Below are 18,561 nucleotides of genomic sequence, written 5' to 3'. Positions count from 1 at the left end.
TGGCCATTGTTTTCTGCAAAGTATTTTTCCATCATTCTGTAGCCTGTCCACATTTTCAAAGCAGGGAAAAAAAGCCCAGTAAGATTCCTTGGTACTAAATGGAAGCTTGGCCTGTGTTGATTCCTGGACAAAGGCTTGTAGAAAGAAAGAGATTAATACCCAACCTTTGGCCATCTAAACGAATGCAAGAACACCCCGGCTCCATCCTTATAAATCCCACCTACAATTCGCTTCTCATAAAGAAATATCAAAAGCAGGTTCATTTTCATTCAACAGAACAGGAGGGAATCTTGTAGAAAAATCACACAGGTTAACATTTTCTGCCAAGGACTAGCCACACAATCATCTTTTAGTCAGTCAATCTGAGTGAAATGCTATAAGGATGAATCAGAAAGGGGAAGGAGACGGAGTTGATCAGAATAAAGCGGAAAGGCACCTTGGAGGTCTTCTAGTCCAACCCCCTGCCCAAGCAGGAAACTCTATACCAGTGTTTCTCAACCTTGGTAGCTTGAAGATGGGTGGACTTCAACTCCCAGAATCCCCCAGCCAGCAGCGCTGGCTGGGGGATTCTGGGAGTTGAAGTCCACCCATCTTCAAGCTACCAAGGTTGAGAAACACTGCTCTATACCATCTCAGACAAGTGGCTGTCCAGTCTCTTCTTAAAAACCTCCAGTGATGGAGCGCCCACAATTTCTGAAGGCAACTTCTGTTCCAACTGGTTAACTGTCCTCACTGTTAGGAGGTTTCTCCTTAATTGCTTCCCTCCTTGATTAATTTCCATCTGTTGTTTCTCGTCGGGGCCTCTGGTGCTTTGGAGAGTAGGGTGTCCCCCTCTTCTTTGTGGCAGCCCGTCCAATATTGGAACACTGCTATCATGTCACTCCCTAGTCCTTTAAATGAAATTTGTTGTTGTTAGTTGCGAAGTCATGTCCAACCCATCGTGACCCCATGGACAACGTTCCTCCAGGCCTTCCTATCCTCTACCATCCCCCGGAGTCCATTTAAGCTCACGCCGACTGCTTCAGTGACTCCATCCATCCACCTCGTTCTTTGCCGTCCCCTTCTTCTTTTGCCCTCAACTATTCCCAGCATTAGGCTCTTCTCCAGTGAGCCCTTCCTTCTAATTAGGTAGCCAAAGCATTTCAGTTTCATCTTCAGGATCTGGCCTTCTAAAGAGCAGTCAAGGTTGATCTCCTCTAAGACTGACCAGTTTGATCACCTTGCCGTTTACATGAAATAGTACAATTTAAATAGTAAAACAGTCACCCTCTGCTTTTCATAAACTCTCCTCATTTTGCTACTGTCTCCCCATTGGGACAGAGGCTGGGACGTCAATGCTGCCTTTTGGGAAGAGAAGCGGATGACTTCTGCCAATGGGGCACATCCGGAGGGAGCAACTAAAACAGTCCCTCGTGTAGAAATCCTGATAAGCTGCATTGAACCTTGTTCTGGGTGGTCCAGCTTTGTTCCGTTTTCTTCCAAGTTTCCATGTGTGGCAGGGGGTATCTCTTGACATAAGTCAGCAGGACCACTCTCTCCCCCCACACCCCCCGATACTTTCTGCAAACACAAAGCAGGAATGTGTCTGCCTAAATTCACCCTCAAAAAGTATAGCTCATCCTTCGACAGCCATGCCAGAAAGTAAATGCTTTCCAGGTTTTTTATTTTTGAATGAATCATTTACGGAAGAGGCCTCCAACTTCACAAAAGCCTGAGAGCAGCTTCCTCCAACAGCTTCTCACTTCCCCCCCGCTCCAGACTCCTTGGCCAGTTGTGGGATTTTCGGTCCAAGACGGAAATGTTGGCTTTAGAAGATCTCAGAGACAGAGAGCATAGCCAGCCGCAGATTTCGTTCAGGTATGTTCCTCCAGGCATATTTATGTAATTTTTATGTACAAATTTCTATCCAGTGCTTCCAGGGCTTACAACGCAACTGCCCAGGAGAGCTCACAAAATTCCAGGGGAAATGTACAACTGTTTAAAAAGGGAGACAAAACCAACATAAAAATATTACAGAAAAGAAGATTGTGGTTGGAGTAGCTCATAGGCCATCACAATGGCCTTTTGTCTATATAGAACAGGGGTCTCCAGACTTGGCAACTTTTAAGACTTGTGGACTTCAACTCCCAGAATTCCTCAGCTAGGGAATTCTAGGAGTTGGAAGTTCACGAGTCTTAAAAGTTATCAAGTTTGGAGACCTGGCTGAGGAATTCTGGGAGTTGAAGTCCACATGGCTTAACGTTGCCAAGTTTGGAGACCCCTGCTGTAGAATGAAAGCCTTCCTAAGAAAGGAATGAGAGGAGAACGGTTCAGCTGCTTTCCTGAGGCAGGGAGTTCCACATCTTTTCCTCTTTTTTTTTTTTTTTTGGACAGCAAGGCAGATGATTGACATGAGTAAGAGGGGGATGGATAGGGCTCTTCTGTTTCCACGAATTCTGTCCTGGAATATTCCTCCAAGCATTTGTCTTTCTAAACTGCTTTGTTTTCCTGCTACGAAGAAAAACAAGAAGGATATACAGTAAGCATCCTTTCCATTGGTAAGGATGGTATTCATTTCTATAAATATTTCCACCATCCTCACTTCTTTGTGCCAAAATGGCTGGCAGCCCAGGGGTGGGGCAAAGAAACACTGTTTTTAAGTTTCGTGGGCTTTCTCCAATGGATCACTCTCTAAATACGGTTGGCAACCATTCCCAGAATTCTCTATGAGTTTTCCGAAGGGGAATTATGGGTGCTTTACTACCAACAGATCTAGAAGCTGCCCAATAGAGAAAGTCAGCTATAGCTTTATCTTCTTATGTAAATAAGAAGATAAAGTAAAATACACAAGAGAGGGAGAGAAGGAGAGAGAAAGAGAGAGGTGGGGAGGGACGGAGGGAGGGAAAGAGAGAGAGAGAAAGAGAGAGAGGGAGGGAGGAGAGAGAGAGAGAAAGAGATAAAGAGAAAGAGGGAGGGGGGAGGGAGAGAGAGAGGGAAAGAGAGGGAGTGAAAGAGAGAGGGAGGGAGAGAGAGAGAGAGAGAGAAAGAGAAAGGGTGGGAGGGAGAGAGAGAGAGAGAGAGAGGGAGGGAGGGAGAGGGAGAGAGAGAGAGAGAATATTTTCTTATAGAGTGATGCTGCCATCCTGTGGTCAAAACAAAAGAAGGTGGAAGTTAGAAAATCGTTTTTATCATCATTTTTATTCAAGATTCAATCATGAATTTTGAAAGTTATTCAGTTTACGCTGCTATTATGTTTCGATATACCTTTAATCCCTTCTTCATTCTCCTCCTCCTCCTCTTCTTCTTCTTCATCATCAACATCATGCTGTTAGTTTTTTCTCCTGCTTGTCTTTCACGAAAGCCCCAAGTTTTAACTGTTCATTCCGAGGATTTTTTTCATAGGCATTCTGTATTCTGTGCTCTAGTCTCCTCGGACTGAGGCTTTGGCCTATTGAACATTGTCGTCGAATCGTCGCTAGGATTCCCCGTGACTATGATCCAGTGGTTCTTGCTCTCTTCAGCTTTGTGGGAATCCAGATAGGTGTGGCAGTTGATTTCGCATTCTTTCCCAAAGTATGTCCTTGAAAAAGAGAAACAACATACAGGGGGGAAAAAACTAAACAGAAACTCCAAAACGGCCTTTCCAAAGCTGGCTTTGGGGCAAAGGGTTGGACTGAGAGACCCCCCCAAGACCCCTTCTGTCCCTGATCACGAGAAAGAATTAAAGCTACGGTATGGAACAATCTACCCCCAGAGATACGAGTGATCTCCGACCTCCGGATTTTTCGTCGGGCCCTAAAAACTTATTTTTTTCAGCTAGCCGGTCTGTCCTGATTTTAGGGTTAGTTTTAAAAATTTTAATATTTATTTTAATTGACAAGTTTTAAATTATGGGCCAAATTTATAAATTATTTTAACTTTATTTTTTAACTGTGATGTTTGTATAGATGTTTTTTATCTGGCTGTTCACCGCCCTGAGTCCGAAAGGAGAAGGGCGGTATAGAAATTCGAATAAATGAAAATGAAAATGAAATGAAATTTTTCGGAGTATAAGACACTCGGGACTGTAAGACGCACCTACCTTTTTTGGTGAGGAAAACAAGAAAAAGAAATCTGCCTCTGCCTCCCAGCAATTTTGCCTCATTGCAGCAAACAGCCTGCTTTACTTTCATTTTCGTTTTCAGCATAGCTTGATTAGCACAAGAAAAAAAATCTGCTCCCAGCAATTTACCTCCTTGCAGCAAGCAGCAGAGGCCCACGCAAAACAGCTGAGAGTCGGGAGCCCTATCCAATCAACTTGTGCTAATTAGGCTGTGATGAAGCTGAAACGACCTGTTTCTTCTTGCTGCAAGGAGGTAAACTGCTGGGAGGCAGAGGACAAAGGGTGGGGGCCAGTGGGTGGGTGGGGCTACATTCAGTGTATAAGACACGCCCAAATTTTTTTGGGGGAAGGTGCATTTTATATTCTGAAAAATACGGTAGTTTAAATGTAGGTTGTAGATCTGGAGATGTCTTCTGGGGCTCACCTTATCCAGAAGGTCCTGGGAACTGCGAGTGCCTGATTTGTATGGGTGTGAACGATGACAACTTTTGTATTTGCCTACAAAAAAGGAAAAAAGAATGGGGGGGGGGCTTTAAATGTCCATATTTCAATTGCTTATTTCAGTCAATTATACTGGCCCAGAATTCTCAAGCATAGAATATAAAATAAAACATATTTCCTATTAGAACAGGTTTTGCATTCAAGTATACATAGTCCAGGGACACGGTGGCTCAGTGGCTAAGACGCTGAGCTTGTCGATTGAAAGGTTGACTCTTCAGGGGTTGGAATCAGGGGTGAAATCCAGCAGGTTCTGACAGGTTCTGGAGAACCGGTAGTGGAAATTTTGAGTAGTTCGGACAAGCAGCAAATACCACTTCTGGTTGGCCCCAGAGTGGGGTGGGAATGGAGATTTTTTTTTTTTAATTTGATTTATATGCCGCCCTTCTCCAGAGATTCAGGGCGGCTTACAATGCGTTAAGCAATAGCCTTCATACTTTTGTATATTTATACAAAGTCAGCTTATTGCCCCCACAAACTGGGGGCAATTTACCTACCTTAGAAAGGATGGAAGGCTGAGTCAACCTTGAGCCTGGTGAGATTCGAACTTACAGTAATTGCAGACAGCTGGTGTTAATCACAATGCTATCAGTCTGCTGAGCCACCAATATCCTTCCCCTGGAGTGGGGAGGGAATGGGGATTTGCAGTATCCTTTCCCTGCCATGCCCACGAAGCCACACCCACAGAATTGGTAGTAAAAAAATTTGAATTCCACCACTGCCTTTCCCCCCACTGCTTTTCTATTTACTTTGTATTTTGGTATTTTATAATACTTTATAATTCAATAAAAAATATTTCCTTCTAAAAGTATATATGCACATGAACCAGATCTATGCTGTCCTGAAGAACAAAAGCTCAGAAGCAGGAAATAATAGATAGATAAGTAGAATATTAGCTTATTTCAAAAGCTGTAGAAAAAGGGGCATTATGGAAACTGGAGAAGTGTTGGATGGGATTGGTAAAGTTGAAGAGGACATTTAAGACTGATCTACCCACAAAGCTAAGCATGAAGTTGAGAATGTCTATGGAGATTCTCAGTCATCCAGGTCATGGTTGTCCCAAAGTTAGGGCCTGGTGGCTCAGCAGACTGATAGCATTGTGATTAACATCAGCTGTCTGCAATTACTGTAAGTTCGAATCTCACCAGGCTCAAGGTTGACTCAGCCTTCCATCCTTTCTAAGGTAAGTAAATTGAGGACCCAGTTTGTGGGGGCAATAAGCTGACTTTGTATAAATATACAAAAGGATGAAGGCTATTGCTTAACGCATTGTAAGCCGCCCTGAGTCTCCGGAGAAGGGCGGCATATAAATCAATTTTTTTTAAAAAAAAGTTGCTGTTTTTTCAAAAGGCAACTGGATGATTAGGGGACTGGAGCTAAAACATATGAAAAATGGTTGCAGGAACTGGGTATGTCTAGTTTAATGAAAAGAAGGTCTAGGGGAGACATGATAGCATGTCTTCCAATATCTCGGGGCTGCCCCAAAGAAGAGGGAGTCAAGCTGTTCTCCAAAGCACCTGAGGGCAGGACAAGAAGCAATGGGTGGAAACTAATCAAGGAGAGAAGCAACTTAGAACTAAGGAGAAATTTCCTGACAGTGAGAACAATTAACCAGTGGAACAACTTGCCTCCAGAAGTTGTGAATGCTCCAACACTGGAAGTTTTCAAGAAGAGATTGGACAACCATTTGTCTGAAGTGATGTAGGGTTTCCTGCCTAAGCAAGGGGTTGGATTAGAAGACCTCCAAGGTCCCTTCCCACTCTGTTATTCTATTCTATTTCTTCATTTTTCCTTGAAGACATTTCACTTCTCATCCAAGAAGCTTCTTCAGTTCCGTTCCAGAACTAAAGAAGCTTCTTGGATGAGAAGTGAAAAGTCTTCAAGGAAAAATGAAGAAACTCAAGTTGCCCCTTGGAAAAAAGACCTTTGGGAAATTCAGAATGGCTTCCCTTAAAGCTCTCTCTCGCACACTCGCATTCCCTCTTTACAAATGCAGATGTTTTCTTACAGGGATTGGCAAACCTTCATATTCCAGGCGTAACTGTGGATCCAGGAAGGTAATTTGCCAGGCACACAGGTATGAAAGTTCATCCGTCATGAAGACAGGCTGGAGAGAAGATTTCTTGGCCATATTCTGAAATGATTTATGGTCGCTGGACATAAACAGCTGGAAATTAAGACACAAGGGAGTGATTTGTTTGGAAATTAGATAACCATTGTTGAAGATTGACAGAAAACAAAGGGGGGGGGGAATTAACAGTACGTTTACTGTTCCCTATGATGAGTGGTTGCCTTCTCCCGTTTGCAAATTTGAGGCTGAACATATGGAAGGTTCTGTATAGTTTCACAGAATGGAAGAAGACACAGAAATATAACTATATTGAACCAGAAGCTGGGACCCTTGCCAAAATTACAGTGATCTACAGGCTGTGCTTGGGATCATCTCCTTTTAATGACCCCATAATTCCTTGCGGGGTGGAGTCTGGGCAACTGAATGGAGCAGAGTGTTTACTGGCTGGATGCCCTTCCTGTCGCCAATGCGGAGTTTTTTTCAGCAGATATACCGTAGTTTTCGGTATATAAGATGCACTCCCGCCCCCCCAAAAAAGTAGGTGGAAATGTCTGTGAGTCATATAGAGCGAATGTTGCCAAAGGCCCACTCACCCGTTGGCCCCCACCCGCCGGCCTCTGCCTCCCAACAATTTGCCTCCTTGCAGCAAACAGCAAACACCCTGGACAGCTTCAGCACAGTGTGATTTAACACGAGCAGCTGATTGGCAGTTGGATCTGCCTCCCGGAATACTGCCTATCAGCTGTTTCAGGCTATGGGGATCACTGTCACCGCTGCTGTCATCGCTGCCCATTGCTGCCACCTATCGCCGCCTCTGCACGCCCCATTTTTGGCCTCCACATGTCCCATTTTCGGCCCATTCCAGGCGGCGGGGATCGCCACCACCTATCCCCGCTGCCTGGATCGGGCCAAAAATGGGGCATTTGGACTCCAAAAATGGGGTGGGTGTAGGCCGAAAATGGAATGCGCGGAGGCTAAAAATGGGGCACGTGGAGGCGGCGATAGGTGGCAGCAATGGGCGGCGATGACAGCAGTGGTGGTGGTGATTCCTGCACCCTGGAACAGCTGATAGGTGGTATTCCAGGAGGCCGATCCAACCGCCAATCAGCTACTCGTGCTAAATCAGGCTGTGCTGAAGCTGACCAGGCTGTTTGCTGTTTGCTGCAGTGAGGCAAATTGCTGGGAGGCAGAGGCAGATTTATTTTCTTGTTTTCCTCCCCAAAAGCTAAGTGCGTCTTATAGTCCGAAAAATACAGTATTCTCAACGTGCCCAGAGAGAGAAATATCTGCCTCTACCTAGGATCGAACTCACAGCCTTCTGATTGTGAGGCGAGAGCTCCACTCTAGGCCAGAGAGAACCACTCCAGGTTGTGTTTGGGATACAGATGAAAATTTGAAATTGAACAACAAGATCTACTCAGGGACATCTGTAGGGAAGGGGAGTTTAAAAGAGAGAGAGAGATCAAGGTGCAGCAATGCATCTAGGATTATAACTGTGAACTGGATTAGGTACAATATAAAAGTTGGAAAGTGTTTCTTAGGTAGATTTATTCTATATCAGATTATTTTTTAATCAGGCCTGTCTAACTAGACATCAGTTCCCTGGACAAATGCATGTTCTATTAGCTCCTCCCAAAATGGTTTTCTTTGGAATGAAACATGGGATTTTGTTATTAAGGTGATGTTATTTATCACTAACCATTTTATCCTGAAATCCACCAGCTGCTCCTAGGCCAAAATTCTGCCCGAATCTAACAGGTTCCCCCATGGCTTCTCCTTCGAGGCTATAATAAGGAGAAAAAATATCAATGCAACACAACGCAATGCAATCGTTTACTTTGAAGCAAGTCCTTTCATCCGATATACAGAAAATGTTTTTTTTCCCTGGGAGTCTAACCCAAAGGGGGAAAAGGAGTCACTTGTTCCTAAGAGCTTCCAGTTCGACTTTTCATGGTGAAAAAGAGAAAGGAAAGGTAGAGATTTTCAAGGTATTTCAGGCCGCAAACTTGTTGGCATTCTTTACAAATTTATTTTCAACATATACAACAATAAAAGGCTGTGAAGCAGCCATTAAAAACCATCAAAGAGAATGTGTGTGTGTGTGAGAGAGAGAAATGGAGGGAGAGGGAGGGTGGGAGGGAGAGACACACAGAGAGACAGAGAGAGAGAGAAAGGAGGAGGAAGAGATACACAGACAGAGAGACAGAGACAGAGGGAGGAAGGGAGGGAGAGAGAGGGAGAGAGAGAGGGAGAGAGGGAGGGAGAGACAGACAGAGAGAGAAAGGGGGGAGAGAGAGGGAGGGAGAGAGAGACAAACAGAGAGACAGAGAGGGAGAGAGAGGGAGAGACAGGGGGAGATAGGGGGAGAGAGAGAGAAAGACAGAGAGGAAGGGAGCGAGGGAGAGAGAGAGAAAGGGGGATAGAGAGGGAGGGAGGGAGAGACAGAGAGATGGAGAGAGGGGAGAGAGAGAGAGAGACAGGGAAAAGGAGAGAGACAGAGAGAGGGAGAGGGAGAGAGGGGGGAGAGAGAGGGAGAGAGAATTGATTTTAAACTGGAACATCCATTGAAAATGATAAAATTACAGTAACAGTACAATAACAAGCACTCATTGAAGAGTAAAAAGACCTGAAATCCAATCTCCAGACAGTGGTTAAGGATTTCATTTCTAACCAAAGAGTCGATTCCAAGTAGGGTGGGAAAACATTCTGATCTGAAAACTTGGGGGGGAAAGCTGTCAATCAGAGATGGCAAGGAGTTGATTCATCATTAAATGTTTTCCTACGTTTGAGTAATACATGGTCCGACGACTTAAAGAGCAGGAATGAACAGAAAGGACTGTCCATCAAATAGGTGAGGCCATACAACATGCGGGGGAAGGTTTTGGAGGAAGAATTGGGAAATCTTTTGTTTTCTAACTCATTTAGGCTTCAGACTATATACTCAGTCAGTGTTTCCCATCTCAAGATGGTAGGAAACGGTGCTCTCAGTTTTCAGCAATTGTGACCAGATGCTTGAGTTGCCCTGAGGAAATTGGAAGGCTGCAGGTCCTGAGAATCACAGGTTGCCCACCTCTGACTTCTTGTTTTAAGGCCATGTGTGACCTTCAGGATAATTTCATGTGGCTCTCAGGCCAATTGCAAACAGGGTACGCGTTCAGCTGGGACCATGGATAAAGAGGTCCTTAGAAGAGATGTGTGTGTGTGTCAAGAGAGAATGAGTGCCCTCACTCACTTTTGGTTTTATTTAACGCTTCCTTCTGGCCCTGTTCATCCTACCAGCTGCACTCGGTGTGACATCATCATCATAGAATAGAATTCTTTATTGGTCAAGTGTGATTGGACACACAAGGAATTTGTCTTTGGTGCATACGCTCTCAGTGCAAGGGTGAAATGTAAAATTTGTTACTACCGGTTCTGTAGGTGTGGGTTGGTGGTGGGGAGGTAATGTGACTGGGTGGGCATGGCCAACTTTTAAAAATATATATAAATATATATATATATATATATATTCAAAGCATTTTTTCTAATGCTTTGAAAAGCCTCTGCCGATCAGGCAACTCAGCCGGGATTGTCAGGGAAGCTTTTTTTAAAAAATGCTTTGAAAAGCCACTCTGCCGATCAAGCAACTCAGCTGGGATCGTCAGAGACTTCTCAAAGCATTTTTTTAACCACCCCTTCGGCCAAGAGGTTGCAGAAAAAAATGCTTTGAAAAGCCTCTGACGATCCCAGCTGAGCCGCGCGATCATCAGAGGCTTTTTTTTTTAACTTGTAAAAGCATTTTTTCGTCGGAAGAGATTGTAGAAAAAATGCTTTTAAAAGTAAAAAAATAAGCCTCTGATGTTCATGCGGCTCAGCTGGACATGGTGGGGGGGGGCACAGGGATTTTTGCTACCAGTTCTCCGAACTACCTGCCACCATCGCTACCGGATCGGGCGATCCAGTCCGAACCGGGAGCATTTCACCCCTTTCTCAGTGTACATAAAAAGACAAGGTACACTCATCAAGAATCACAAGGCACAACACCCAGTTGTGCTCCTCCCACAATGACATCTGGGCCCCATCCATTGTTTCATCCCTTTCCCTCTTAGCTATTCACCCAGCTTGGTCCCCATCTTACTGCCAAACCTTTTCTGCCAGAGAGTCCCACCTTAAAATCCGAAATGCATTCCGCCCAATGGGGTTCACCTGTTCGATTGCACTCAAGTCACATGGAGCTGACAAATTATCACCAGTGTACAGAGTCGATATATCAGGATTCACAGCCAAGGACAGATTTCCACCCATAATGAGAGCTTTCTCCTCTGGGAGTCTAACGACGTCGAGGTTCAGAAATAGAACCGTGTCTCCAAAATGAATATACCCATCTTTTGAAATGGAAAGCTGCTCCTGTTTGTGAGAAGAGAAAGGGAGATGATAAGTGTGCACAGTTCCCCTTTATCTTTCCCACAATAACAATAGCACTTAGACTTATATACCACTTTACAGCCCTCTCTAAGCGGTTTACAGAGTCAGCATCTTGCCACCAACAATCTGGGTCCTCATTTTACCCACCTCGGAAGGATGGAAGGCTGAGTCAACCTTGAGCTGGTGCGAATCGAACTGCTGGCAGTCAGCAGCCAGCAGAATTAGTCTGCAGTACTGCATTCTAACCACTGTACCACCATGGCCCTACCTACCTTCCTTCCTTCCTTCCTTCCTTCCTTCCTTCCTTCCTTCCTTCCTTCCCTTCTCTTCCCTTCCTTCCCACTTTAGCAATAGCACTTAGACTTATATACCGCTTCACAGTGCTTTACAGCCCTCTCTAAGTGGTTTACAGAGTCAGCCTCTTGCCCCCAACAATTTGGGTCCTCATTTTACCCACCTGGGAAGGATGGAAGGCTGAGTCAACCTTGAGCCTGGTGTGATTTGAACTGCCAAATAGGAGGCAGCCAGCAGTCAGCAGAAGTAGCCTGCAGTACTGCACTCTAACCACTGCGCCACCAAGGCTCTTAACACAATTGTTAAGTCAATCTGGCTTCCCCATGGCTGGAATAAATGAGTACGGAACAAAATGCAAGTATTCTAGAGAATTAGGAGAACCCTCAAACATATTTTGAGATGTAATACCTTCTTGTAAAGAGAATCTTTCAGTCTTCGTGATTTCTGGATTAGTAGTTCTCCATTTTCTTTTTTATATAAAAAATCTTTCAACGATTCCTATTTTTAAAAGGGGGGAAAAAAGAGCTTAACTTAGAATTTAATATGCATCCTGTATATTACTGCAGCATGATCAGGTGTATAAAATCTCCCTCCTTAGGAAATTTGGCCCAAATCGCTAAATCCCATCCAAAGAATGAAAACAAGGGCATAAAAGAACTATGAAAAGGTTTTCCCACTGTTGGAAGTTAAAACCCACCCCTCTCCTAGAAAAAATGAAGGCAGAAACTCATTCCCCCCCACTTCTAGAAAAAGTGCAAAGGAGAGCAACCAGGATGATTAGGGGACTGGAGGCTAAAACATACGAAGAACAGTTGCAGGAACTGGGCATGGCTAGTCTAGTGAAGAGAAGGACCAGGGGAGACATGATAGCATGATAGCCGTCTTCCAATACTTGAAAGGCTGCCACAGAGAGGAGGGGGGGTGTCAAGCTGATTTCCAAAGCACCTGAAGGCCAGACAAGGAATAATAGATGGAAACTGACCAAGGAGAGATTCAACCTAGAAATGAGGAGGAACTTTCTGACAGTGAGAACAATCAACCAGTGGAACAGAAGTTGCCTTCGGAAGTTGTGGGAGCTTCATCACTTGAGACTTTCAAGAAAAGATTGGACTGCCATTTGTCAGAAATGGTGTAGGGTCTCCTGCTTGAAGGGGGGTTGGACTAGATGACCTATAAGGTCCCTTCCAACTCTGTTAATCTGTTCTGATCTGTTCTGCTTTGTCAATGGACCATTAAGGCCTCAGCATCCCATCTGCAATGCAAAGGACCCATCTAGCAACAGAAACTCCCCACATGGCACCTGGGAAGATTACATCAGGCAGCAAGGCTAGCTATGACCTCTGACAGCAACCGATCAGGATACTCTTCCTGTGCCCCAGGAAGTTCAAAGCCAGAGAGGATATATAAAACCCAGGGACTCTCAGCATCTCTTTCCTTTTTTGCCCAGGACCTCAAAACCATGTGGTCCTGTCCACCATAAAACCATCTTTCCATACAGTCTCCATGTTTCCAGTGTCTTTCTCCCCACTTGGGGAGAAAGTCCCCATATGGACATTTCTTCCAACACCACCTATGAGGACAGAGCAAATGGGTGAAGGCAAACAGTATTTTGTAGACAAGCCCAGTGAAGTTGCTCGAGGAACACAGTTGCTGTAAATTCTTGTATAAAATAATTTGTTGAACCAATGCAACAGGGTGGAAGGTGATACCACAGCTTCTGCCTCTTTCTAGAGGTTGCCAAAGGCTCAGAGAAATACATTGTTAAAAAGAAGAGAACGCGCATTTAGTCCTATTTCTGGAATACACCAAACAACTCACCGAATAATGCAGAATGAGGTGGAATTCGGGTTTAAAGAAATAATGCAAATATCAGGCTGTAAATAAAGCGAGTTCGGGTTGACTGCAAGAGTCAACCTGAAGATCAGGAAAATCTGGAGCTCTTGCTATCAAACCTCCCTCTCGTAATGTGGCCCCTAAGTTACTTTCGAGATTTGCACAAAGACCAAACATGAATGGACCAATGCAAAGGGTGGAGAATTTTTATTTACCTCTTCTAAGCACACATCTTCAAACCAGTTACCGAGAAGCACACCAGGACTGTATATCCGGCCACTCTTACTTGTCCGGGCATTGATCATCTGGAGCAGCTCAGAAGTGAGGACACCAAGGTGGTTTAAAGAAAAGGACACTTTCTCGACAACTCTGTGCCACCCTGCGATCAGCAAAATAACTGATCAATGTTGAGTTTACAGGTTGCTATGGGGACCGTTGAGCGGCCAGGATTGGTCTAGCAGGAAAGGGTTATCAGCCAATCAGAATAGATCTGGCTAGAAAAGATGTGAGAATTTATCTGCATCCTTTAAATTCCACGCCGGGACTGGGGACAGTCGCAAATGAGTCACAAGTCTTTTGTAAAGCAAAAAGAGAGAAAGAATGCGAAAATACGCGCTTCTTTTGAGAGATTAAACACACATATGAATATTTCGGATTAAAGATAGTGAACCGTTGTTCTTCCTCGTAGCTTTACAGTGAATGATATCCTGTTTTTGAGGGAGGCAATGTTTTTTTTAAAAAATAAATAAATAAATGCTAAACAAACAAGGCAACATGTACAAGAAGAAAATCAAGGAAATGAAAGGGGTAATTAAAGCTGGGGAAGAAAGGGATAAGCCAAGTGCTTGTATCTCAAATTGGTTGTGTATCTCCTTCCTTTGTATAGTATTTAAGGCATCTATTGATATGTAAGGGGAAAAAAAACCAGGGGTGAAATCCAGCAAGTTCTGACAGGTTCTGGAGAACTGGTAGCGGAAATTTTGAGCAGTTCAGAGAATCGGTAGCAGAAATTTTGAGTAGTTGGGAGAACCAGCAAATACCACCTCTGGCTGGCCCCATAGTGGGGAGGGAATGGAGATTTTCCAGTATCCTTTCCCCTGGAGTGGGGTGGGAATGGAGATTTTGCAATATCCTTCCCCTGGAGTGGGGTGGGAATGGAGATTTTGCAATATCCTTCCCCTGCCACGCCCACCAAACCATACCACGCCCACCAAGCCACACCCACAGAACCGGTAGTAAAGACATTTGGATTTCAAAAACTGAAAAAACCCTCCCTTTTTACGATCCTATAATCACTTAATTGGGGTAGAATCGGGGCTACCTACTCTACCCCAAATTAATAATACCCCGAATTAATAATTTTTATTGATATGTAAGAAACACATAATTAAATTCAGAATAAGGGCATTGTTGTTAATGAATTGGTGTAATAAACAGAATCCATTCAACACAGCCATAACACCTTATAAGCCAAAGTCTTAACTTGACTGCAAATGTTTTTGCCCGCCAAAGAAACAAGGATGAATTTATCCTGATCTTCCCACGGAGGATTTCCACATCTTGAGAGATGCAATTAAAAAAACATTTCAAATTAACCAAGATGTCTGGGTTCAAACCACCTTCACCCAACCGAAGTAGATGAAATGGTATGTATGGAAATTTTTAAAAGACATAAATAAAATGCTAGTTATGAGGAAAGGAAGTGGGGACATCCAAGCTGGAAACCAAAGACGGTGATTTCACGGTATTTACATTGTCATATTGTAACATGATAGTGAATATAGGAATTCTCATAATTCAAATAATGGATAGTTTGATATTCTCATCAAGAACCCTTGTTACAAATAAACTTGCTTTTACTATATCCAACTTTAAAACCAATGAGTACTAAATATAAAAACAGAGCAAAGTGTCTTGTGGCATTCTAAAGAGTGACCAGTTGAACGGATATTTAGCGTGTTGTTGGTAAAGACTAATAATATATTACCTTCTGGAACTTTTTAAAGCAAATTCTTATTTATTTTGGTCACTTATTAGAGACATGTATAATGTGCATCATTGTCATTGCATATTTTAGGATATCTGACATGCTGCAGATCATATGCAGCAGTGGTGAAATCCAATTTTTTTTACTACCGGTTCTGTAGGCGTGGCTTGGTGGGCGTGGTGTTGCTTGGTGGGTGTGGCTTGGTGGGCGTGGCAGGGGAAGGATACTGCAAAATCCCTATTCCCTCCCCACTCCAGGGGGAAGGATATTGCAAAATCTCCATTCCCACCCCACTCCTGGGGGAAGGATATTGCAAAATCCCCATTCCCACCCCACTCCTGGGGGAAGGCTACTGCAAAATCCCCATTCCCCCCCCACTCCTGAGGCCAACCAGAGGTGGCCTTTGCTAGTTCTCCGAACTACTCAAAATTTCCGCTACCGGTTCCCCAGAACCTGTCAGAACCTGCTGGATTTCACCTCTGATATGCACTTCTAAAGCATCATTATTTGTGTATTTAGTAGAACATATTTAAGAGTTCACAATTTTGCATCAGCCATCTTATTAAAGACTATACAACAGCTCCATCGTCTGGAATATCTGAGGCAATGCACAAGATGGCTAAGTTTATTTTAAAACTGATCCCTAGATCCCAAAACCCTCCTGCTGGATAGTTATATAAGAGAGCGGATAAACATTTGTTTTTGCTCAAGTTTATTTAGAATTCCCAATTGAGAGTTTTGAACCAACATGTAGAGTGTAGACATTGATCTATTTATAATAATCTAATTAAAATGTCTAGGATAAGAAATCTGTGCTTTTGAATTCAAACCTGTGTTTTGTGTGCATGTGAGTTTTTTTAAAACACAGTTTTAATTAGATTGGCTGGTTAACCTCTCGATATTTGTGCAGAAGACATATACAAGTCATCTTTAAAGGGAAGCTGAAACTTAAGTCTGCAATTTTATACATGTTTATCTTGAAGATCTCTCTGAGAATAAAAGGTAAAGGAAAAGGTTCCCCTGGCACATATTTGCTAGTCGTTCCTGACTCCAGGGGGTGGTGCTCATCTCCGTTTCAAAGCCGAAGAGCCAGCGCTGTCCGAAGACGTCTCCGTGGTCATGTGGCCGGCATGACTCAACGCCAAAGGCGCATGGAACGCTGTTACCTTCCCACCAAAGGTGGTCCCTATTTTTCTACTTGCATTTTTTACGTGCTTTCGAACTGCTAGGTTGGCAGAAGCTGGGACAAGTAACGGAAGGTCACCCCGTTAGGCGGCACTAGGGATTCGAACCACTGAACTACCAATCTTTCGATCGACAAGCTCAGCGTCTTAGCCACTGAGCCACCGCATCTCTGCGTCCCTGCATTTGAGAATAGGTCTTATTAAAATCAAAAGGGCTTGTTTTCAAATAGAATTGGGCTGTCCTAAAATTCACACATTAGCTATACAAAATTTAATTTCTGGGTAATTGTTATCCCATTTTTTCTGCAATCCAAGCAAAGCTTAGTGAAACTTTTTATTCCTTTTTTGTTTAGCAAAACTGCTATGTATCAAATCTTCTACAGTTGTTTTAATAATAAACAAAAGAGATTCCTAATTGTTGCTGCTTTCAGAATGCTTTTCTGTGGTTATCTGTACATTCTAATAAGCCACTTTAGCTGGGCATCATGACACATGAACTGCACAACTATAGTTTAGTCTAAAGAACTGTGCAAACTCGGCCATTGTGGTTACCGTAGTTTATGATTCACTGTGTCATGCGAGTCCCAAAAAAGGAATGAATTTAAGAAACACAGCTAATTACACACCAGAGGTGAGTTTCAGCAGGTTCTGACCAGTTCTGGAGAACTAGTAGCGGAAATTTTGAGTAGTTCGGAGAACCGGTAGTAAAAATTCTGACTGGCCCCACCACCATCTATTCTCTGCCTCCTGAGTCCCAGCTGATCGGGAGGAAATTCCCCTGCCACGCCCACCAAGCCACGCCCACCAAGCCATGCCACGCCCGCCAAGCCACACCCACAGAACCGGTAGTAAAAATTTTGGAACCCACCACTGCTACACACATAAGTGTGCGATACATACTTTCTGTTACAGAAAGGTAGAGGAAAGGAAGCAATTACTTTTAAATAAATTATTACTTTCCATGTCATTTTAATTTTATATATTTATATTTATATATTTATATGTCATTTTAATCACAATCAATAATCAATACATCATCGTGGCTGGCTTGCATTATTCGTTTTGCTTTATCGTGAAAAAAGATTGAAAGCCTGCCACCATTGGATGCATTCCCTGTTTTCTAAATCCTAATCATGAAATTGATTTTGAATTTGCCTTTACCCAGAATTGGAATTCGATCAATTCTATTTTTAATCAGCATGACCACACCCAATAGCGGGGAAGGTGGGGGGGGGTTGTTTTGCCATTTGGGAGAAACATGTCAGTTTAAGTGCATCTTTGAACACCCATTTGGGCCATTCATTTCCTCTTTGCCAGGAAGTCCTCCATCAAGGGGATTTTTGTTTTTAAGTTTTCCACCTATTCATAGTTGTTGGGAAGGACACACCCAGGCTGAGCCTCCTTCCTATATGCGAGCCATTCTTCTCTTCACAGCTGGGAAGACAAAACTTTGCAAAAGTAAATTGAAGGCTGTCCTTGACTCCTTTTTACCACTAATTTCACCCATAATTACTTCGCCCCCTTCCCCCAGTTTCTCCTTCCTTCTATATTCATTAAAAAAAAAAAAGAGCTGGAGAATGCAAACATTTACGGCCAGTTTGATGTAGTGGTGAAAAGCAGTGGAGTAGAAACTAGGCGACCAGGAGTTCTAGTCCCACATTAGGTACAAATCCAGCTGGGTGCCTTTGACTCAATCCTTCACTCTCATCCCTAGGAAAGAGGAGGCAGGGGCAAAATAACCTCCAAAATGTTAGATTCGTCCAGGCGGTCATCAGAAGTCGTACACGAAAAGAAGGTTGCCATTAAAAAAAAGGCAGAGTGGCCCTGAAATTAGGCAAAATAAGGTGATTGCTTTAAACCAGAGATTTTGACTATTAGAACATGACAATCAACAGCTAGCTGCTCAGTAGAACCACATTCTTTACTTAGCCTTAGACTCAAAACTGGGGTAGGGTCTCCTGCTTGGGTGGGGGTTGGACTAGATCAGGGGTCACCAACCTTTCGGACCTCAGGGACCACTAAATTCATAATTTTAAATCCCGCGGACCACTAATATGATCTGCCTAATGACTGGTTGGGTGGGCGTGGCTAGGTGGTCATGTGACTGAGTGGGCGTGGCCAACTCGATGTCACTGACGTCGAGGGACACCTCGCCAGCCTCTACTCACCCCTCCCCTCCCAGCCACTCCTCGCCTGCCCACCCAGGCTC

At 43.7% G+C, this 18,561-nt stretch overlaps 1 protein-coding gene across 1 annotated transcript; it reads right to left on the bottom strand.

Moving 5' to 3' along the window:
• Positions 1-3,160: 3,160 nt before the first annotated feature.
• Positions 3,161-13,566, bottom strand: CFAP161 (cilia and flagella associated protein 161). Its single transcript, XM_060693314.2, has 7 exons — positions 13,397-13,566; positions 11,757-11,846; positions 10,798-11,036; positions 8,350-8,434; positions 6,588-6,746; positions 4,506-4,579; positions 3,161-3,559 (listed from the first exon to the last, which is right to left on the bottom strand). Exons 1-7 carry the CDS (start codon positions 13,484-13,486, stop codon positions 3,376-3,378), a joined length of 921 nt encoding a protein of 306 aa, XP_060549297.2. The 5' UTR covers positions 13,487-13,566; the 3' UTR covers positions 3,161-3,375.
• Between the last annotated feature and the right edge of the window lie 4,995 nt (positions 13,567-18,561).

This window comes from Pantherophis guttatus, chromosome 13 (assembly GCF_059756535.1).
Source record: "Pantherophis guttatus breed Tessera chromosome 13, ASM5975653v1, whole genome shotgun sequence".
NCBI lineage: Eukaryota > Metazoa > Chordata > Lepidosauria > Squamata > Colubridae > Pantherophis > Pantherophis guttatus.
Note: the sequence above shows the minus strand (reverse complement) of the source record. Positions and strands in the feature narration are given on the sequence as shown.

Excerpts from the sequence above, each read along its gene's own strand:
- CFAP161 (XM_060693314.2), bottom strand. The coding sequence starts at position 13,486 with ATGATCAATGCCCGGACAAGTAAGAGTGGCCGGATATACAGTCCTGGT. Across the intron at positions 11,847-13,396 it reads AAGATGTGTGCTTAGAAGAG|GAATCGTTGAAAGATTTTTT; the intron begins GTAAATAAAAAT and ends TTTTAAAAATAG. Across the intron at positions 3,560-4,505 it reads CCCAGGACCTTCTGGATAAG|GACATACTTTGGGAAAGAAT; the intron begins GTGAGCCCCAGA and ends CTCTTTTTCAAG.